Source organism: Sycon ciliatum, chromosome 3, assembly GCF_964019385.1.
Source record: "Sycon ciliatum chromosome 3, ocSycCili1.1, whole genome shotgun sequence".
Classification (NCBI taxonomy): Eukaryota; Metazoa; Porifera; class Calcarea; order Leucosolenida; family Sycettidae; genus Sycon; species Sycon ciliatum.
The window spans coordinates 4,372,414-4,397,637 of record NC_088645.1 but is presented as its reverse complement, the minus strand read 5'-3'; the positions used below and the strand labels follow the sequence as shown (position 1 = coordinate 4,397,637).

The 25,224-nt window shown below is 48.2% G+C and overlaps 1 protein-coding gene and 1 long non-coding RNA gene across 2 annotated transcripts in view; both read left to right on the top strand.

Annotated features, from left to right (window-relative positions):
- The window catches only part of LOC135811238 (multiple epidermal growth factor-like domains protein 11), a 20,911-nt gene extending 7,310 nt beyond the window's left edge, over positions 1-13,601 (top strand). Inside the window, exons 9-11 of the mRNA XM_065324438.1 lie at positions 378-617; positions 10,282-10,577; positions 11,645-13,601. Coding sequence (XP_065180510.1) covers positions 378-617; positions 10,282-10,577; positions 11,645-12,876 — 1,768 coding nt within the window. The 3' untranslated portion in view covers positions 12,877-13,601. The remainder of the gene's footprint in view (positions 1-377; positions 618-10,281; positions 10,578-11,644) is intronic.
- The window catches only part of LOC135811240 (uncharacterized), a 143,902-nt gene that overhangs the window by 60,248 nt on the left and 58,430 nt on the right, over positions 1-25,224 (top strand). The gene's annotated exons all lie outside the window — the stretch shown is intronic.

Sequence of the window (25,224 nt, the reverse complement as noted above, 5' to 3'; positions counted from 1 at the left end):
AAATTCATTCAACTCGGGAATTCATCTTTTTGGCAATATAACTTATAGATGATCCAAAGGCGATTTTCTTGAGATGCCAACATAATCACGAATATTTTTCAACCCCTATTTGACTAACGCGCTCGCGCATTCTGCTAGTCCATCCCCTCTGAGCTTGGTGCTGCGCTTTTCAGATTTTTAAAAATACTGAATTTATAGTGAGAAAAAAGGGACCAAGACACTGCAAGTTACGCTATAATGTCCACTAACACCACAAGTTAGTAAACAATCTTAACTTGCAGTTTCTTGGTCCTTTTTTCTTTACTTTTTTAAATTTATCCTTCGCTCTCCATCCTAATACTGAATTCCGTGTCTCTATTTTTGTTCATGTTCACTAGCTGTGAAAACTCATGTCCCTCCGATCAGTATGGTAGCCAATGCTCCCAGGCATGTCAGTGCTCTGCAAACTCCACATGCAGTCCTATCGACGGTTCGTGCAACTGCAGCGTTGGTTGGAAGGGTTCGTTGTGCACTCAGCCATGTGCACGCCATCTAAACGGACAGTTTGACTGCTTGACAACCTGCCCGCACATTTGCTTGAACGGCGGAACTTGCCATGAGTCCATTGGTGAATGCATGTAAGTACAGTCCACTTCGCTTATAACGACACTCGGCGGGGCATCAAAAAGTGTCCTTATTCGAAAAGTGTCGTTATACCCGAAGTCTCATTATATGTATTACAGTGTGATGGGACTTTGCTCTGGGCAATTACAGTGTGATGGGACTTTGCTCTGGGCATGGAAATTATGTCGTTATTCGCGAATTGTCGTTATATCCGCAGTCGTTATTAGCGAAGTTGACTGTACAATCATAGTACTATATCTAGCTGTAGCAGCGGGCAAAGAAAGTGAAGAGAATGATTGCCCTCTAGTGCGCCTCTCGGTGCAAGTAGCAGCCGACTGGAGGGTGAACATTGAGGAAAGAAGAGGACTTGTAAGCTTATGAATACAGCGGAAAACAAAAATATAAAGCCTCAAGTTGAGACGAGATTCGAGGGAGTATAACTTAGCGTGCCGCAAAACAAAGACAGTCGGGGTACGGCGAGGGAGACCAAAAACCTTTTTCATGCAGTGATATGACTTTAACAAGAAACAAGTCGAGAGTATAAAGATGGTGTCAGACAGTGAGCATACGAGTTGCTGGCGTATTCAATAGTGGATTGCTGGGGTAACCAGTATAGACAGCGCGCTGCTTTGATAGAAGCAGACACTAGATGCACTGGTACCTTGAAGTGAAATTGGCCTGTTGGAAGGCTACCTTCTTGCCAAAGCATTTGGAAGTTGGACTAGTTTCGGCTCCACAATCCAGTGTGTCGTTACTATAATAGCTTTCATGGCTGAGATTGTTGGTACATGTATGTCTGTTGGCTCTGGGTTCCCAGTACTCAGTAGCCGAGGCTGGTTGGTAAAGTAACTCCAATTTCACTTCAAGGTACCAGTGCGTACACCGCACACACACACACACACACACACACACACACACACACACACACACACACACACACACACACACACACATACACACACACACACATACACACACACACAGACACGCACACCTCAGACCTCAGACCTCAGACATGCCCATCGCGGAAGCGATGATAGCGAACAGCTATGTTAGACATAGCATCTTGTGCTGGGATTACACCATTCAACAGCTTGCAAGGCTGATGAATTGACCGCCACTATTTTTAGCCTGGTATCCACCACACAGCTGTTTGAAGTGACTTTTTCTGGCCAGTGAATCCCTATTTTTCATTTCAATTTTTCCATTTTTTTTACACACACACCACACCACATACTCCGGCATACACTGGCTGTTGGTAACCACCCAGACACGCACACACACACACCTTGAACGCCCATTGCCGTAGCAATGATAGCAATGATAGCGATGGCTTCCTCACGCTGAGGCTCTAAACTCGAAATCTGCAGTATGGCGCATGCCGCTTGAGGTCACCAGGACGACGGAACACTCTGTCACAGCGGTAGTTGGGGCACGGGATGTCTGGGGCTTCCTTCTCGACCCTCTGTCGACAACACTGAAACCAGGTGGATCTCTCCTGCGCTGTGTCATACCAGTCCGCTTCAGGTAAACCGATGACAGCAAAGTCCGAGGACACAACATCCCGCCAGCGCTTCTTGGGACCATGTTGCGGGCGTTTGCAGGGCAGTTCGCCGAACAGCATCTGCTTGGGCAGCCGGGTCTCCTTCATCCGTGCAACATGACCAAGCCACCGCAAGCGGTGCTTCCTGATCACATCGGCCATGTCGACGTCCACCCCTGCCAGCTCACTCAGCGATGCTGACGACAATCTCTCCTCCCATTGCTCACGACGAGAGATACCGAGAATTGTTCGAATACACTGATGGTGAAAGGTGTTGAGTCGGCGAATATGACCCGCTTTGATGGGCCATGTCTCCGCACCGTAGAGAAGAGCAGGAAGGACGATAGCACGATACACCAGCCGCTTGGTGTGGACCGAGAGATGTACGCACTGAAATATCGGAGACCTGAGCACGCCGAACAGCCGGGACGCCTGCGCCAAACGAGCAGCGAGGTCCGCATCCACCGTTCCGTCAGCAGAGAGCACGCTGCCAAGGTACCGGAACCCGTCCACCATGTCAATCCTGCTATCACCACCGAGTTGAACGGGATCAACTGATGTTGGTTGACCCACCGCCATGCCCTTCGTCTTCCTAATGCTGACGGTCAGTCCCCATCGCTGTGCACCCAAATGAACTCGGACGTCATGCACTCAAATCTCTCTCTGGTGGTTGCATACAACGCTGCATCATCGGCGAACTGGGACTCAGTCACCCTCGTCGCGGATAACCGGGACTTCGCCGTGCGGTCCCCAACCAGCTTGCGACCGTTTCTGAACAGCAGGTCAACTCCAGCGTCTGGACAACGTGCGCGCCAGTCCGCAACCACCACACTGAAATACAGGTTGAAGAGGGTGGGTGCTAGGGTACATCCTTGACGCAGCCCATTAGTCACAGAGATGTTGTCGGAAAGCTTACCGTTGACTCGCACCTTCGCAATCATACCCTCATGAAGAGACTTGATGAGTCCCAACATAACCGGCGGAACACCCAGCCTATCCAGCACACTCCAGAGCGCTGTACGGGGGATGGAGTCGTACGCCTTCTGAAGATCTACAAACAAGACGTAAAGAGACGTATCGTGCTCAATAGTCTTCTCCACTAGTTGACGTGCACAGAAGATCATGTCCGTGCAACCTCGACCTCGCCGAAAACCGCACTGAGAATCCGGGAGAATTTCCTCAGCCACCACCTGCAAACGGTCCTGCATAACCCGGGCAAACACCTTTCCAGCGACATCCAGTAAGCTGATGCCCCTCCAGTTATCGCAGCAGCGAAGGTCACCTTTCTTGGGGACAGGGACCACCACCGCATTCCGCCAATCATCCACTACTGAACCCTTGGCCCAGATGTCACCCAAGAGTTGGTGGAAAGCAGCAAGAAAGTCTGCTCCAGCATGGACTAGCATATCCGGCAATATGCCCGATTCACCACCAGCTTTACCGAGGCTCAGCTTCTTGAGAGCACGGCTAATTTCTTGGTGCGTGGGCGGGTTATCTAACTCATGGCGGGTAGGACGGCGTTCCAGGGACTCCAGCGAACTGTCGGAAAACTGACTTGTGATGTTGAGGACACCATCAAAATGCCGCTGCCAGCGGTCACAAGTTGCAGCAGGGTCGGTCGTAAGGTTACCATTCTCGTCCAGCACAGACAAGGGACGTGCTGGCTTACGGCCAACATTCACTTCCTGTAATTGGCGGACACACTCCCACCGCATCCTGCTATGGCAATCCAAGTTGTCAGCATGGGTGGCGACCCGCTCGATCCACGCTTCCTTTGCAGCATTCACGGCACGCTGCACCGCCCTCTGCTGCGTACGAAACACCAGCTTGCTATCACGAGTGTCCTTCTGAAGGAACTCCTGGTGTGCTTGCAGCATTCACGGCACGCTGCACCGCCCTCTGCTGCGTACGAAACACCAGCTTGCTATCACGAGTGTCCTTCTGAAGGAACTCCTGGTGTGCTGCATTCTTCCGCTCAATCAGAGGCCTGAGGGTATCTGCGCTGTCACGGAACCAGTCCGGCTGTCGTCGTGTCTCGTATCCCAACACCTCGCTGGAAGCCGCCACCACGCATTTGCGCATTGCCGCCCACTCCTGCTCTGTGTCCACACCACCATCCACGTCCACAGCCTCAGCAGGCAGGAGGTCAGACACTTTCTCTGAAAACGCCTTACTCACTTTGTCATCCCTCAGCCTAGCAACAGCAATTGGACGGGATCTTGCAGATGCCACGGGATAAAACTTCTTGTGACCGACCTCAAAACTAAACTTGCCACGCACCATGGAGTGATCCGACCAGCAGTTCGCACCACGCATCACCTGCACATCATGCCACTCACTCCTCTGATCCGCACGGACAACAACATAGTCAATCAGGTGTACCTCCTTCGTAGCTGGGTGCATCCATGTGCCATAAAACTTCTTCCTGAACCAGGTGTTCATAACAGAGAGACGGTTTACATTACAAAATACTAGAAGATCCTCCCCAGCAGCGTTGCATGTGGGCCAACTACGTCACTCAACGACTTGTCACAAGAGGAATTGACACCCACTCGCGCATTGAAGTCGCCCAAAATCACCAGTCGGTCAGTACGAGGCACTGCGTCGATAACAAGCTGCAGATCGTCCATGAATTTGTTCTTGATGTGTGGAGGTGCTTTCGATGTCGGAGCGTACACGTTCACGACAGTGAGATACGACTCTGCCCTGGCACGATGAAAACCAGTGGGCAACGACCCGTCACCAGCTGATAGATGAAAGCGAGCGCTGACAATTCTTGAACTTACTGCCGACCAAGTCTCGCCCGCGCGTTTCCAGGCCCTCGTCATCTCGTTATTGAAATAAATTCCAACGCCCTCACCCCGCTGTCCACTCTCGTCGTCAACAGGCACTGGACGCCCCGAGTGAACGAATGTTCCTCCACAGGCAGGCCACACATCAGACCCGAACCATTTCGTCTCCTGCACGCCAGCAATTCCAACGCGATACCTTTCAAATTCCGAGACAAGCAAATCCAACTTTCTATCAACCGAACACTCTCCAACTCGCTTCCTGCATACTCTGACGTCTCCGCTGGACTCGAGGAGTGTCCTGACGTTCCAGGAGGCCACAAACACCTTTCGTCTCTCAACATTCTTCTTCGCTCTCGCCATAAACAAATTTTGAATTTTCGAATTTCTCAGCGTGAAGAAGCCAACTCGTGCCGTGTGTGTTCAACAAACAGCTCTCAGCAGGGGGCAAGCCTGCTGTAGAGCGCCACTACAGCCATCTCCTGGTCTACACCACACGGAGATGGACTGCGTCCTGTGGCAAACTCAAGAAACAGGAGCACCAAAAAGTGCAACCGTTCTTCTCCAGACCAGATACACGCACACACACACACACACACACACACACACACACACACACACACACACACACACACACACACACACACACACACACACACACACACACACACACACACACACACACACACACACACACACACACACACACACACACACACACACACACACACACACACACACACACACACACACACACACACACACACACACACACACACACACACACACACACACACACACACACACACACACACACACACACACACACACACACACACACACACACACACACACACACACACACACACACACACACACACACACACACACACACACACACACACACACACACACACACACACACACACACACACACACACACACACACACACACACACACACACACACACACACACACACACACACACACACACACACACACACACACACACACACACACACACACACACACACACACACACACACACACACACACACACACACACACACACACACACACACACACACACACACACACACACACACACACACACACACACACACACACACACACACACACACACACACACACACACACACACACACACACACACACACACACACACACACACACACACACACACACACACACACACACACACACACACACACACACACACACACACACACACACACACACACACACACACACACACACACACACACACACACACACACACACACACACACACACACACACACACACACACACACACACACACACACACACACACACACACACACACACACACACACACACACACACACACACACACACACACACACACACACACACACACACACACACACACACACACACACACACACACACACACACACACACACACACACACACACACACACACACACACACACACACACACACACACACACACACACACACACACACACACACACACACACACACACACACACACACACACACACACACACACACACACACACACACACACACACACACACACACACACACACACACACACACACACACACACACACACACACACACACACACACACACACACACACACACACACACACACACACACACACACACACACACACACACACACACACACACACACACACACACACACACACACACACACACACACACACACACACACACACACACACACACACACACACACACACACACACACACACACACACACACACACACACACACACACACACACACACACACACACACACACACACACACACACACACACACACACACACACACACACACACACACACACACACACACACACACACACACACACACACACACACACACACACACACACACACACACACACACACACACACACACACACACACACACACACACACACACACACACACACACACACACACACACACACACACACACACACACACACACACACACACACACACACACACACACACACACACACACACACACACACACACACACACACACACACACACACACACACACACACACACACACACACACACACACACACACACACACACACACACACACACACACACACACACACACACACACACACACACACACACACACACACACACACACACACACACACACACACACACACACACACACACACACACACACACACACACACACACACACACACACACACACACACACACACACACACACACACACACACACACACACACACACACACACACACACACACACACACACACACACACACACACACACACACACACACACACACACACACACACACACACACACACACACACACACACACACACACACACACACACACACACACACACACACACACACACACACACACACACACACACACACACACACACACACACACACACACACACACACACACACACACACACACACACACACACACACACACACACACACACACACACACACACACACACACACACACACACACACACACACACACACACACACACACACACACACACACACACACACACACACACACACACACACACACACACACACACACACACACACACACACACACACACACACACACACACACACACACACACACACACACACACACACACACACACACACACACACACACACACACACACACACACACACACACACACACACACACACACACACACACACACACACACACACACACACACACACACACACACACACACACACACACACACACACACACACACACACACACACACACACACACACACACACACACACACACACACACACACACACACACACACACACACACACACACACACACACACACACACACACACACACACACACACACACACACACACACACACACACACACACACACACACACACACACACACACACACACACACACACACACACACACACACACACACACACACACACACACACACACACACACACACACACACACACACACACACACACACACACACACACACACACACACACACACACACACACACACACACACACACACACACACACACACACACACACACACACACACACACACACACACACACACACACACACACACACACACACACACACACACACACACACACACACACACACACACACACACACACACACACACACACACACACACACACACACACACACACACACACACACACACACACACACACACACACACACACACACACACACACACACACACACACACACACACACACACACACACACACACACACACACACACACACACACACACACACACACACACACACACACACACACACACACACACACACACACACACACACACACACACACACACACACACACACACACACACACACACACACACACACACACACACACACACACACACACACACACACACACACACACACACACACACACACACACACACACACACACACACACACACACACACACACACACACACACACACACACACACACACACACACACACACACACACACACACACACACACACACACACACACACACACACACACACACACACACACACACACACACACACACACACACACACACACACACACACACACACACACACACACACACACACACACACACACACACACACACACACACACACACACACACACACACACACACACACACACACACACACACACACACACACACACACACACACACACACACACACACACACACACACACACACACACACACACACACACACACACACACACACACACACACACACACACACACACACACACACACACACACACACACACACACACACACACACACACACACACACACACACACACACACACACACACACACACACACACACACACACACACACACACACACACACACACACACACACACACACACACACACACACACACACACACACACACACACACACACACACACACACACACACACACACACACACACACACACACACACACACACACACACACACACACACACACACACACACACACACACACACACACACACACACACACACACACACACACACACACACACACACACACACACACACACACACACACACACACACACTTGTACTTAGGCCTTGACGGATTATGCTAGCATAATTTTTCGCATAATTCCTACCAAAATCGAATAATCGCATAATTCGAGGCAAATTGCATACGAATCGCATAAAATTGCAATAATCCGCCTGTTCGCATCAAATTCCATACAGTTGTACATGTTCTACAAGTACAAGTAGATGCACTAGGAAGTTGTAGGTTTACGACTCCCTTGATAACATTTCCAGTCCACTACAATCAGTGATGGTCGTAGCTACATGTAGGTCGGATGGTGCGTTGACCCCGTTCAACTTTTGCTACTACAGTCAACGCCCTCTACAAAAAAATTCCCCAATATTTTGCACAGAACCATTATGCATTAGCAGCATATTATGTGAGCATAATGCGGCATAATATGATAACTTTTAGCATAAAAAAAAGCATAATTCTGCAATTTTTCCAGCAATGCGAAAAGCATAATTTCACGAAAATATTAGCATAATCCGTCAAGGCCTACTTGTACTTGTTGCTCACTGCCAAAACTGGTCACGTGGGTCTCCCCGGGAGAGGGGAGAGAGAGAGACTCAAAAGGAATATTGGAAAGATGACTCAATTGGCTATTGAACCGCCCAACGGCCGACACCCCTGAAATCCCCAAAAACTCCGTTTGGACTTGAAAATGATCCCACTTATGGCCTCACCACACCTCAGTAAGTGGGTGAGGACAAGGTGCAGAAAAAGTATTGACGGCATCAGGGTATCCGTCCCGGGATCCAACTGCAGTTACCCCTGCCCCCAGTGATGGTATTGCTTGCTACTAGTGTGGGTGGCTAAATCAGAGTGGATCTGATACAAGCTTCACTAGCACCATGATTACACAAGATTATACACACACACACACACACACACACACACACACACACACACACACACACACACACACACACACACACACACACACACACACACACTACCACCACACACACACACACACACACACAAAGTCCTACCCAACGTACTACATTATTTTGATCTACATGTAGGAGCATGCATGTGTGTGTAATTACCAATTATGTTGCTTCACTGCACAGTTGTCCACCGGGATTCAATGGAACAGCATGTCAAGACACCTGTATACCTGGAACCTACGGTACAGGCTGTATGGAGGTCTGCCAGTGTATGAACAAAGCTAATTGCTCCGCTATCGACGGCTCGTGTTCCTGCCAGCCTGGTTGGCATGGCGATATTTGCAACATGACGTGTCCGACGGGTTCCTATGGTGACGGCTGTTCCCAGGCATGCCTGTGCAAGAATGATGCTGTGTGTGATCATGTGACAGGAGCATGTACATGCGTGGGAAGGTCACTGGGTGCTCAATGCGAACACTGTGAGTTGTGAAAAGTGGACGTGTAGAGTTGGAGTACAAAGTATGTTTGAAAACGTTTAAGAAATACTATGCAATATTCAATGCTTGAGGGAATGGAAAAGGGAAAAGTCTGATGAAATTATGAATCAGACATTTTGCACCATGTTGATGCTGGAATTGTGCGTTGCTTCCTACCCGTGGAAGTTCGACAACTTTACTTGACACTTTGCTAAATCACGCAGGCACAGTCAGGCAGGCACAGTGGGTTGGTCGAAGACCATGATGGAGATACGAGAGGTACCTGGTTCAAGTCCTGCCTGGGAGCGGTTTTTCCAGCCGTGCTGCAACCCACAGTCAACTGGGAACTTGTGGCCAGGCACTTGAGAACTGTGGCAATACGCCCAGTGAGAAGGCAGATTTTGCCTGCTGCTTCTGGTGAAGTAAAATAACGCTAAACAAACAAACAAAATGGGGTACATGCATGCATGCAGCTAATGGGGTTTCTCCGCACTTGAGCCAGTGGTTGTGACACTTATCCGCTCACCCCCATCGTTAGGCGCTGCATCTGCCGAGCGCTAGGGTTTACCGGATGTTTGCGGCCGTCGTGAGTTCACTTCGGGAACGGACACGATAATTTATTTTTTATTTTTTACTAAATCACGACTACTTATACCATCGAGACGAGAGCACAAGAAAAGTCCATCAATAGTCAAATCAATCAATAGACCTTTTTTTTACGGGGTAACGGCCTCTTTTACGGGCAAAATAAAGTCATGTAGACGTGACAAAAATTGAAATACCATGAAAGTTAGAATAGAATTTTATTCAAGTACAATACAATGCAATCAATAGACATTGGTTACATCACAAACCTCATTAGTAGACAACGATCCAAAAATCCCCAGACGCTTGAAACCCATTCGACAGTCGTACATGCAAGTCCGGATTGTAGATAATACTCGTTATACCTAAGACAACAATTTGCCCCCCCCCCCCCCCGAGGTTGTGTACTAACGAGTGTAGACTTTTATTTTAAAATTGAATTTGTCTGCATACATGTACATGTATGTATGTTTTCCTCTTTGTAGTGACTGCGGACTCTGACTCTGAGGTATCGCTAGTTCCAATCCTGGCTTCAGCATTCAGTGCAATCATCATTTTCATTCTGGCAGTGGTTACAGTTTGGTTCTGGCGACGGAAGAAGGCTTCACGTGCAAGTACCAATCGAGACGTTCGGATTGTTTATAACAATACTACGGTCGTGCAGCAAGGAACACTAAGTCGCTCGTACGAAAATGCAGGGTTGGAGATGAAAGAGAACCGGTACTCGGTAGACCCCAGCGCCCCTGCCCTGCCAGAAGAAGAAGCCGAGTATTCAAATACATGTACCGATGTCGATGGTGTAGGAAATGGCCAGGGCAATGCTGCAAGAGTGCAGGTCAGGACACGTAGTAGGAATCACGCACGCGACATGGAACAGGGCAGATACTCACTGGAGCCCAATACCGCAGCCCAGCCGGAAGAAGCTGAATATTCTAATATTGTTGTCAATGACACTGGAAATGGCTATGACAATGTTGCAAAGGTCCAGGAAAGGACACACAGCCCTGCCCTGCCAGGAGAAGCTGAATATTCGAATGTTGTTCTCAATGAAGCTGCAAATGGCTATGACAATGTTGTCAGAGTGAAGGAAGGATTACTCGACCCCGCTCAGCGAGACGAAGCTGTAAATCCAAATGCCGATGCCAATGATGGTGGACATGTCTACGGCAATGTAGATATAGTGAAGGAAGGAGCATTGAGCCCTGCCCAGCCAGAAGAAGCCGTGAATCCGAATGCCGATGTCAATGATGATGGAAATGTCTATGGCAATGCTGAGATGGTGCGGGAAGAAAAACTCAGCCCTGCGCTACCAGAAGAAGCTGGAAATCCAAATGCCGATGCCAATGGTGCTGGAAATGTCTACGGCAATGTTAAGATAGGGAAGGAAGAAACACAAATCCCTGCGCTGCCAGAAGACGCTGAATATCCAAATGCCGATGACAATGATGCTGGAAATGTCTACGGCAATGTTGAGATAGTGAAGGAAGAAACACAAAGCCCTGCGCTGCCAGAAGACGCTGAATATCCAAATGCCGATGACAATGATGGCGGAAATGTTTGCGGCAATGTTGCAGTAGTGCAGGGAGAAGCACTGAGCTGTGTTCAGCCGAAAGCAGCAGTATATCTAAATGTCAACGTGCCAGAACGGGCAGAGGCGGAAATCTATGAAAGTACGTACGTAAACACGTCCATCACCGCTGCATCGGATGCGTGTTAGATCACGGAGCATGTCCTGTACGACCATGGTACTATACAATAAACACACAGTATTTAAAAATTGGCTTCTGAGCAACACTGGCTCACACTCAATCACTGCTTTTCACAAATTCATTTCCAAAAAAATCAATTCAAAGTTTCGGTCATAAAATAACCATCGTCAGAAATGAAGTAGGCACACTGGTTAGGATGGGTCCAATTCATAAATGAGGACAGTATTTTGTTTTCTACATGTACATGATAGGTCTGCATTCGCCACTAAGGTGAACAGGCATAGTGGTGGCCTGAGGATGCGAAGGCTAGTTTGTGTGCTTCTGGACATTCAAGCGATGCCGACGCGGATCCCGCGAATATTACTACATGACTTGTGAAACTACAGGTCAACATTGTGGTGTGCAGATTAAAGCTATCCAAGAGCACATTTCCCATTCGCTATTATTGTCAGAATTGTTCCCAGAGGAACATGTTTGCACAAAGCTTCGATTTTAGTCACAAATAACGAGTCCAAATTTTATAGTCTTTTTCGTAATTTTGTAGTAATTTTGTACAGGTGTAATCTTTCTTGTATTTCTCTTGCGAAATTCAAGTAAGTAACGGTAATCTTTTCAGCACCCATTGCACATCGTCATCATGTACCTATTGAGCTGCATCGCTGTGTTGCACCACATCAGAATTTATTTGGACATTTCGTACCACATTGTATGGCAATCACCATAACATGGACAACACGTGCATTCCGGGCATTCATTTGAGGTTATACCATACATGTCCATGTACATGTACATGCGCTCAAGAAGTTCCACCTGAAGACTGGAAGAGCCACCCCACTCCCCAGTTTGAATCCTGACGTACGGGCCCAGTAACCTCTGATGTCGCCCATGTACCACGGGTGTGACACCAGGCAAGCCTGTGTTGCTGGGCCACAGCTGTAGTCAAGACCCGTCCTGGTCAATTGGCCACTGATTGGATTTAGAGCCAGAAAAAAAAAGCAGTTTATTGTCATGTAGTCACCGGGTGTTAGCGGCCGTCGTGAGTTCCCTTCGTATCGGGAACGGACACGATGATTTACTTTTTTTTAATCTAGTTCCGGATAGTTATGCCTTATACATGTACATGTATAGTCCATGGACTGATGAAGAATGGATTCCGACATGAGTACGATCGTACGAAGGCAAGACCAGTGAATACATGTACATCATAGTACTCGACGAGCGAAGCTCCTTAGGTATGTATCCACTGGTCGCGCCTGAGTACGAATGTATCGCACCAAGCTGGCAAGACACGTAATGCACTCGCCAAAAACAGCACTATACTACTAGTGCGAGCAGTAGTTAGGCATGGGCGGGTAATGCTAGTTATTTGCTGCGATAATGCTAAAGGCAATGCTCACAATAATTATGAGGATACAATGCCACTTATAATGCTCACACTACTCCATAACGCCAGTTTGAATGTTGGAAAAGTCGATTTAAGAAGGCCGTCTTGGATAAAGGCCAAAGCGTAGAAGAAGAAAAACTTTTAAAAACACCAATGATCATGTTGTCTGAAACAATCCACTGAGAAGGTTGATTTGCAACATCAAGTCTCCGGACGAAGCCGGACGGGTTCAGATGCACGATTTTCGGAACTGGACCTAGCCAGCTTCATGCATGACACCGTTGTCGACCGGCAATTATACTTGTAATGCCAATTTTGCATGCGAAATGGTGTTATAATGCCAGCATTATGCCACCTGGAAAAAGGGACTATAATGCCAGCCATAATGCTAGCATTACCCGCCTATGCCTAGTAGTAGTGCTTCCTTACTGTTCTCACATTTTGTTCAGCTTGAATAAAGATATTGTGTCAAGAATGTACAAAACAGTACAATACATCGTGTTACATGTAGGTACAGTACTCAACTACGGTCGACTCCTGATATAACGAACATCATTGTGCAGGAGACGTAGTTCTGTATAGCCGAAGTTCGTTATAACAGTAATGCACTAATACCAGACAAACACACGGCATGATTAATATGTGGTCCATGACTGTTTGTGACTGCACTTGGTTATCATGCGGCCTTACAAGAATTTGTTTGTTAGAAACGAAAACCGTTCGTCACAAAGGGTCAATTTTGTATAGACTCAAACAGGGACATGGACAATGCTTCGCTATATCACGAAATTTGCACGAGTTCGTTATCAGTGGAGTAGAACATGCCAATATTGAATAGGGAACAGGCCAACATATGACTAATTATTATTATTATTATGAAATGACCCAAAGGCAATGTGCCTATCGAGGGGTTCATTTGATTGAAAGAACAGTAGATGTAGATGTATGTACAAAGACAAGTAGGGATTGATGAGGAGAGAAATGGGGAAAATCAACCGCAAGGTGGCGGAATTCCGTTGATTGCATAAGCATGGTCAGCTGTAAATTTCCTGAGGGCAGCTTTGAACTTATAGAGCGAGGCTTCCGATGTTGGACTGGGGGGGGGGGGGGGGGGGGTAAACAGTTCCATAGAATAGCAGTTCGGAACATGAAGAGAGACTAATGAAGGCGGTTACACTGATAAAAGGCGACATTGGTCGAGAAATGATGCCTCTTCCGCAAATATGACGCCCTGCAACCATGGTGGCATGAAGGCACTTGATTGACCACCTCAGCAAAACAAAGGCAATTTTGCAGTGTAGCTGCGCCATTACTACAGCGTACTGGAGTCTGGAGGTCACTATGCTTGTTAACCACCACTAAAACTTAGTAGTAGTTGACAGTGCCCGCATTTCCATAAAAAAATTCTGTAGTGTACATGTATCATTTTTCTTGATGTTCATATCACCTGATGAGTGCCTGAGATGGCATGAAACTTTAAGTTGTGACTGATCAAGCCATCTGCTGTTCTGACTAGTGTGTCACGGCTCTACCTTCCCGGTATCGAGCTCTCTTGGATTTTTGCTGGAATTCACAACAGTGTGGATCTGCTCCCAGCCCCTGGTTGAGTTCTCTCTCTAGCGGAAAGCCAGCAATGGATGGACTGAGAAGACTGGACATCGACTACTCACTGAAAAATATCCCGGTACCATCTGCTAAGGTCTACAGGAAGGCGCTGATCATCCTTGTCCCGTCATACTGGGCTTTAAATAGTGGGTTATTTTTCTTGATGTTCATATCACCTGATGAGTGCCTGAGATGGCATGAAACTTTAAGTTGTGACTGATCAAGCCATATGTTGTTCTGACTAGTGTGTCACGGCTCTACCTTCCTGGTATCGAGCTCTCTTGGATTTCTGCTGGAATTCACAACAGTGTGTATCACTATAAAAATAAGCAACGTGAAGAAAGTAAAAAATAGGGCCTTTGATATTATTGCTACATGTATTTTTAGTTATCACTATAGCCGATAATAATATAGTGTGTTATGCATGTTTTGATTCTTTGTTGCCATCATAATATCCAATATATCATTATAGCTATAAAGAGAACAAATTCTGCAGTCATCGCCACACTACAACAAAGTCATGAAGGTTTACCAAAATCGATTTTCTTGTCACAATCATCAGTGGAAAGCCGTGACTGAAGAGTAACCATGCTGAATCAATGATTAATATTATACATTCAATAATGTGTTACGAGAACAAAACAAAGTGCTAAAATAGAATGAGGGAAGGTGAGACAATAGAAGTGAAGTGAGAGCTAAGTGCAACAGGGGTGAGGAACTAATTACAACGCTAGAACTGTGTATTGAGACAAACAATCATGCTGTGCACCTACGAAAACAATCTTAACGCAACTACATGTTTCTTCTGCTTACAAAGATCAGCCTGATCTTTGTAAGCAGAAGAAACATGTAGTTGCGTTTACGAAAACAATCTTAAAAGATTGTTTTCGTAGGTGCACAGCATGATTGTTTGTCTCAATACACAGTTCTAGCGTTGTAATTAGTTCCTCACCCCTGTTGCACTTAGCTCTCACTTCACTTCTATTGTCTCACCTTCCCTCATTCTATTTTAGCACTTTGTTTTGTTCTCGTAACACATTATTGAATGTATATTAATCATTGATTCAGCATGGTTACTCTTCAGTCACGGCTTTCCACTGATGATTGTGACAAGAAAATCGATTTTGGTAAACCTTCATGACTTTGTTGTAGTGTGGCGATGACAGCAGAATTTGTTCTCTTTATAAGTAAGTAAAAAAGTAAATTATCGTATCCGTTCCCGAAGGGAACTCACGACGGCCGCTAACACCCGATAAACCCTAGCGGCAGATGCAGCGCCTAACGGTGGGGGTGAGTGGGTAAGTCTCACAACCACTGGCACAAGTGCCGAGAACGACCCCATTAGCTGCATCCATGTACCCCTTGTGCCTGGCCACAAGTTCCCAGTTGACTGTGGGTAGCAGCACGGCTGGAAAAACCGCTCCCAGGCAGGACTTGAACCAGGTACCTCTCGTATCTCAATCATGGTCTTTGACCAACCCACTGTGCCTGCCTGGTCTATAGCTATTATAAAATTGTTGTCTCCACGTCGATTATTTACATATCATTATATCCGATAATATTGGTTATAGTGATATTTTTACTGGATAAAATACGTTTTGCTTTTGATATTTCGTACCAATATCACTGTAGCCAAGAGTACATAAACCAGAGTGTGCAACTCTGCATATCAGATCTGAAACAGCGCAGTTCGTGCACTACGTCACCCTGATGAGGTCAGCCAAGCCGCGACTTGCGTACAGCTCAAATTTTCATGTTTCATAGCCCGGAAATCAGCCAAGTTTGCTTGATTTTAGACGTCCAGTTTCAGTATTTCGGTGTTTTGTGTGACTGTGTACGCTGCGTACATCATCCACCGACAAGTAAAGTCACCAGGCTATCCGTATCAAAAAACCGAAATCAGGACAAACTCAGTGACCTGCACCACCGCGACTGGTTACGCAACTTTTCACCGTACCTGTGTCATGTAGCTGTGGCTTACCATGCTGTCAGAAATGACGTAGTGCACGAATTACGCTCCCGCAGGAACCATCCCGAGTTGCACACTCTGGTTTATGTACTCTTGCTGTAGCCGATATATTCTTATATCCGGTCACTCTATAGACGAGACTGCGAGAAATTGTCAAAGCTCACAATCGCGGCTAGTAGTGCGAGTAGATCTACTACAGTCCATTCAGAAAAAGATGGGCCCTACATTAGAGAGGTTTTGCATTCCGAATTTCGGAATTATTTTCGGAATGTGGCGGCAGCAGTCGAAAAAGTAGTCGAACTTTCGGAAGTGTGGTGGCGAAAGTGCATGGTTTTCCGAAAATGGATTTTCGGCTCTTTCATGTTTGGGAGTGCATATTTGAATACAAAAAAGTGTATTTTTCATGTTTGTGTTTTTGCTTTCTGCTGCTCTCGATTATTTGAAATTTTTTCCACGTACCGGGGTATGTAGTTTTGATTTTTGCTGCTCTCGCTGATCTCGCCATGTTGACTAATCTTCTCACACTCCATCACAATCTATCTTTCTTTGCCATGGAGCCTGCGGACCGTACAAGACAGTAGTTCGCCAACCTCGTCTTCAGCTGTTGGATCACTTGGTCCACCATCAGTCCGTCCTCGTCTTCGAACCGCACCCAAATTCAGTTTGACCTGCACATGGATTTGATCCTGCTCAACCCCTTCGACGCTCTCCATTTTGTTTTGCATGGCAACCCTTGGAAACGAAGTCGAATCAGATTTTCGGAATGCAAAACACTGAAAATGCCGTTTTTCGGCACGCGCTTTTTTCGGAAAAGCACAGTCGAAAATCATTCCGAAATTCGGAATGCAAAACCTCTCTATTGTAGTAAGGGCCCTGGCTCTGGCGAGCTCCCGTATTTGGCGATTTTTCGTGATTTCATTGTACACAGTGCAGTGCTGCGAAATTTGAACTTTGAAAAAGAGTCCAAAAAGGGTACACTGCAGGCGGATTGGCTGGTCCGGGGAGTTTGGGAAGGAGACAGGGTGGCGTACTTTGACAACCGCATCGTGGATGCCGACGCACCCAGCTACGTCCGCTCGAACCTCTCTTGGAACGCCGTATCCAACAGTGCTGCCTCTTCCAAGAAGAGAAAGTACAAGGCGGCCGCAGAGGAGCTGCGAGCATCCTTCACCCCGCTGGTCTGCTCAACTGATGGTGCACTGCACACAGAGTACCGTGCGTATCAACGGCGACTTGCTATGCGCCTTGCCTCCAGGTGGGACAAGTCCTACAGCAACGTCATGTCCTGGGTGCGGATCCACCATCAGTTTGCTGTTTTCCGGGCTGTCGACCTTCGTCTCCGGGGTTCACGTCGTCGTCTCGGTGGGCTGGCAATTTGCGATGGTGTCGGCCTTGGCGTTGGCCGTTAACATTCATGCGTATGGCACTTGTTGTTGTTGTTGTTGTGTGTGTGTGTGTGTGTGTGTGTGTGTGTGTGTGTGTGTGTGTGTGTGTGTGTGTGTGTGTGTGTGTGTGTGTGTGTGTGTGTTTGTTTTCTTTCCTTTTCTTTTCAGCTGTCATTTGCCCTGATCATGCCTCATGCGTGTTTCACAGCATAGTACGTTTCCGCTCATTTTCTTCTTCAACACACGCTAGCTGTATTACTTTAAATGCTTTTCGGCTAGTGGGTTTCTGTGGTATAGCGGACTGAAGAATAGTAAACGTGTTTTGCAATATACATGTATGTATGAAGCTATTATAGTATGTTCCCATTCCGTTTTTGCTTTGGTGTAGCCCTGAGGTTGATTGCTTATTTATTTCTACCCTTCCTCTCTCCATACTTCTGTCCCCCCCCCTCTCTCTCATTCCTTCTGTCGTCCACATGTATCAAAGGAGGCGAAATCGCCTGTTTGTGGTGCGACGTTAAATAAACTTCTACAACTACTTTGTTCTTGCCCGTACAAGAGGCTTTTCCGATTTTCAAAAAAAAAAAAAAAGGGTACCTGAACTGGGGTTTGAACCCCACAATGCACTGTTGCAGGCAGGGTCAAACGGCCTGGATTTTGATGGTTTTTCCAATTCAATGCTTCTGGGGCAAAACCTGGCCGATATCCTATTCTTGTTATGGCTTGCTTTTTGGACAAATAGACTTCAGAAACATAATTGGAAGAGGAATCCATAGGGGATTGCAGAAAAAAATTCTAAAAAAACTCAAAGTTTGACCCATTTATGGCCAAAAGCTAGAAGTCCATCTTTTTCTGAATGGACTGTAGAAGTCCATCTTTTTTGCTGAATGGACTGTAGCCAATGACCGCCGTGCGAGCTGCATGAATGGACACGTCTTCACAGTTGGGCATGTACTACACTACTACCAAGAGTACAATAACCCCAGGGGGTTATTGTACTCTTGGTAGTAGTGTAGTAGATCTACAGTACGCACAGTCTTGTGGTCCGCTAACAGGAAATCCATTCAACTCCGGCGCGGTGCCGGTGCACGAGGTTCTGCAACCCTTTTCAAGTCTCCATTTCCCTCTCGTTCTTTCCATGTCGCTCTTTCCTTCCCCGGTATAAGGTACCACCCTCGTCTCTATTTCTTTGCAGCCGACGATTTGTAGCTTGAAGAGCTAGAGGGGTAGATTCTCCCCCAGTTCATCATGACTGCGGGTGCAGCACGACTGCTGGCCTCGGACGGCAGTTTCGAGCTGCTCATGATTCTGGCCGGTTCGCTGAGTTTGGTCTTGGTGTTGATGAACATGCTAGGTACAAGTGGTAGCGGTGACCGCGCTGGTCCAAGCGACTCGGAGTCAGGCGACCCAGTTTCACGCCCATTGCCACGGGCTAGGCTGTGCAGGATGCGAAGAGTCGGCTGCAAGCGAAATACTGCAGCAACGCCCTCGTCGTTGGATATGGTTTGTTTGAGGGGAGCGAAGAAGGGATTTCAGCTGGTGGGCTTGGTGGCATTCAAGTGGGCGATATCTTCGTCAATATGTCCATGTTACGACGGGAAGATTTGAGGGAAATGTGTCGCGAGACATCTTTCAGCTCATTCGGAGAGCAGATGCGACAGGAACGTATCTTCCACTCCAGTAAAGCGGAGAAGATCACACTTGACAAGGTGCTTGAACTGCACAGTCTAGCAGTATTAGCCATTGGAAGTGCTGGAATTGGAAAGACAACAGCTTTCTGCAGCAAGTTACCGTACGATTGGTCAAAAGGTCGTCTGCTGCAAGATGTTGATCTGCTGTTGTGCTTCGAATTACGTGACGAAGAAGTGTTGAAGTTCCGCAGCACAGAGGAGTTACTTTGTGCTGCGCTGGATTTAAGCGCAGATGAGGATAGGCGTGCTGTGCTGGACTATGTACGGAATAACGCACATCGTGTGTGTATTGTTCTGGATGGTGTAGATGAGTGCAACATGGCAAAGTGCAGTATGTACATGAAACGACTGCTGCAAGGTATAGCACCACGGCTACAAGGACTACGTACAGTGCTCACCTCTCGCCCATGCCAGAGAATCTTTGAGCTGTCACAGGTAGGTCAGATTGATCGCAGCTACGTGGAAGTGACGGGGTTTTCTTCGCCTGATATCGACACGTACATCCGCCAAGTATTGCCGGGAGAGGAGGGTGAGAGGATGATAAAAGAGATAGAAGACCATGGTGATGTTAAGAGTCTTCTCTCCACTCCATTCATTGCTGCACTGTCCTGCGTACAGTACCACAACGAATGTACCATTAGCAAGTGCGCTACGACTGTGCTGGAGAAGATGCTTGTACGTCTTCTTGGCAAACAGAACCGCGTCAGCTGCAGTAGATACAGGGAGCTGCCCGGATGCGCAGGAGATGTACTAAACGAACTGTCGGCCTTCGCGTTCAAGCACTTTGTGAAGCGGAAGTTTCTCCTGGACGAGTATGACGTTCACAAGTCCAAGCTGTCGGAACGGTGCTTGAAGCTCGGAGTTTTAGTGGCTTGTGACAAGACCCTACCATACGCAAGAATCGGCCAGTATCGTTTCAGTCACCTTGTTCTGCAAGAGCATCTTGCCGCGTACCACGCCACTTCCAAACTGGTGAAGTCCGAGAGAGACGTGAAGGAGCTCATGTATTTGATCGGAATCAAGGACATGAAGACCTGGACATTCTGGAAGTTCACCATCGCTTTCATGCGGGGAGCGTTGACGACAGCGGCGTTTCTGCACATGAAAGATGTGTACTTGGGCGACCTAACGTATTCGCTGAAGAACATGCTTTCACTGTTGCGTAAGGGAGATGATGACCTGGCTGCATCCAGTCGGCCGCCGTCCAGTCTCTACGACTGGGATGACCACCTGTTTCCGGACATCGCCAGAATGCTGTGCTCTTGCCTGCAGCACCACGAGCTGCGGGTGCTCGCCAATGATCTGCTGGAGGACGAGTGCGGTGCGGACATGGGCAACTGCGTTGTCGACAGTCTTCTGCCGGAGGACCGTGAGCCGACCGACGAGCTATACCTTGAAACTCTGCTGAGCGTATGGAAAGACAACGTACCACTGGCGAATGGCCCAATGCTGTTCAGGTATGTGTGCAAGGTCAAATCGGATTTGGTGTTCAACAAGCATGTTAAGCAGTTGCTTATGCCAAGCGATGATTCCAGCGTGGATCCGCAGCCGATGTTCCCGGCAATAGCTGCATCACAGGGGGTGAACGATTCCAGCGTGGAGCCACAGCCCAAGCAACCAGCAATCGCTGCACCGCAGGCAGTGGGTGCATCGGCATCGCTCACCGGGGACTTCTCCAACGTTCTCAGCCTGTTCATCTCCCTGCTGGAAATGGCCTTCCCGCTTTTCTACGAGTACGTACAGTATCACAACGAGACCTCGCCGGACGCCGATCGCGAGCCGCCAGAGATGGAACTGGGTGAAGTGTACTACATGCCGCTGTCCCCGGCCAGTTTCTACCGGGTGGTCACCGTCCTGCGGGCTCGCGAGGGCAAGAAGATGCGCTCGCTGCAGCTGTACGAGTCGCCGCATGTCCATGCTGGGGACCTGCGAGAGGAGTCCGTTGCTGCATTCCTGCAGGTGGCCAGTCGCCTGCTGCGCATTCGCATGCTCAGCTTTCCGTTCTTGAGCACCGAGTCCCACGCCGCAGGACTGTCCACAGTGCTCAGTGCACACCATGAGAGCATGGTGACACTGGCCATAGCCGGCTCACAATCTCTAGATGTACTGCCACTGCTCGAAGGCCTTGCAGAATGCGCCAGAATCGAATCACTTAGCATGACAAGCCTTCGGATTTCCCTTGACTCTGCGCAGATGTTTTCAGCACTTCTGGCCATGTCCAGCTTGCCCTCCTTGCAGGAGCTACGACTTGGCGGCTGCCATGTCGGCGATGAAGGGTTTGCAATGCTGGCGCAAGGTTGCTGCAGCTGCCAGGACCTGCAGGTCATTTCGATGACTGACAACGACTTGTCTCGCAGCTCTGTCGTGCCGCTGCGTCAGATGCTGCAGTCGTGCGCCAAGCTAGTCACCGTCTCACTGCATCATAATCCCGCTATGTTCCTGCACGGCGGGCCGAGTGTGGACAATGGTGACCTCCAGCAGAGCGATGCTCAGGCGTTTGCTGACACAGTCAAGACAGCGGCCTTCAAGCTCCAGGGTCTTTATCTCTACGACGGCACTCCGCAAACGGACGACAACCTGTACACCTTGCTGTGCGATGCCTGCGCAAATGCAGTGAATGACAAGGGGCAGCGCAGACGCATCCAGGGGCCTGTTGCCAAGTCTGCCCTGAGTGATCTTGTACCGCGACTTCAGCAGTTTGTCCAGTCCAGCGTGGAAGGCTGATTGTCATGGTGGCACCTGGGAGAGAAACTAACGTTAGCATGACAAGACCAGCCAACCAACCAACAACGGACCACCAATGTTATAAGGCTCTTGCTGAGCTAGCCTTCCATTTGCCTTTGGAGAATCCTTAAACAAAATGCTATCATAGAGAACTCCGTGTCCATTTCACCTCCACCACATTTGCGCTCTGCGGCCGACCACGTCATAGAGATCATAGCGAACGTTAATTTTACTGTCTACTCCTAGTCTAGTTTAGTGTCACAGGAAGCGCGAGTTTAGACATCTCCAGAAGAAAATGTTGACTGGAAAATGTGGAACTCTCTGCTGGGGTGATGGCCGGCTTAGCAGTACAGCATTGCTAGACTATAGCAAAGGTCCCTGGTGGTACCCGCGAGTCACCTAGTTAATTGAATAAGTTAATTGTCTTCAGACATTTGTTTCCTTTTCAAGTCCAAATCTATTTTATCACTCTTTTCATTCCACTAACTGATGTATATCAATTTCAAGAATACCAGTTTTAACTGCCCCCAGTGACCACTCACTCTCCAGACAATACTGTACACACTGTAGTGCTCCTACTCATTTTTTTTCTTCGTATTTTTTCTGTTTGGCGCACACGAGCAGTGCTGAAACCGAGACCCCTGGTCGGTTTAGCTGCTCTTGCCTCGCTTCCACTGCTTCGGCTACCATCGCTATGATTGCGCATCTCTGTGCGTTTCTGCCGCCGTTTGCACCATGATGGTTTGTGGTTATCTTGTAAAAAATATGTTTGTCTTGTGTGGTCTAGACTCTTTAGCGCAGTGCAGAGATGAATCAAATAATAATAGTACTCGTACATGTAAAACATGTATTCTAGATACTCTATCCGCTACACATCAATGCACTGGCCTCCAATGGAATGGTCCAGTAAAACTTCGAAGAAGAGCAGCTCAGCTCAACTGTAAATGATGAGGGGTGAATTCCCCGGAACACCGTGTACTGAGCATGCAGTGAGCGGTGCTTTCTAGCAGCTTTGCCAAGTGGAAGATTCGATGGACTTCTTGTGTGCTATTTATGGGAATCATGGGTCAGTCAAGTACAAGTTAAAGGAAGCGATAGCGTCATTGCTAGTTCAACCGTTAGGCATAGAGTGCTCTGTCCGAATGAACTCCTTATTTAGAGCAACTATTGCCTCAGTACCCGTGGTGAAACGGTAGAGTTTACACAGTATAAATCATAGTACACTTCCCTACAATCGCTTTCTCTGTGACTCTCTATCTCTCCATCTGTCTCTCTCTCTCTCTCTCTCTCTCTCTCTCTCTCTCTCTCCCTCCCTCCCTCCCTCCCTCCCTCCCTCTCCTTTCTCCCCCTTTTCTATCGCCCCCCTCCTCTCTCCAACACATCCGCTTTTCTCTCCATCTATCGCTCCCCCTCTTTCTCACTCTCTCTTTATCCCTCTGTCTCCCATTTTCTTTACGCACTTACACGTAAATGTACATGTCTATGTGACGAGCATAATCTCACTCAATCTCATTCTCATCCTCACCCTTTCTCTCTCAGTCTCTTTATCTCAGCAGCACATTATTGTTAAATATTTTTATACGTTAAATATACGTTAA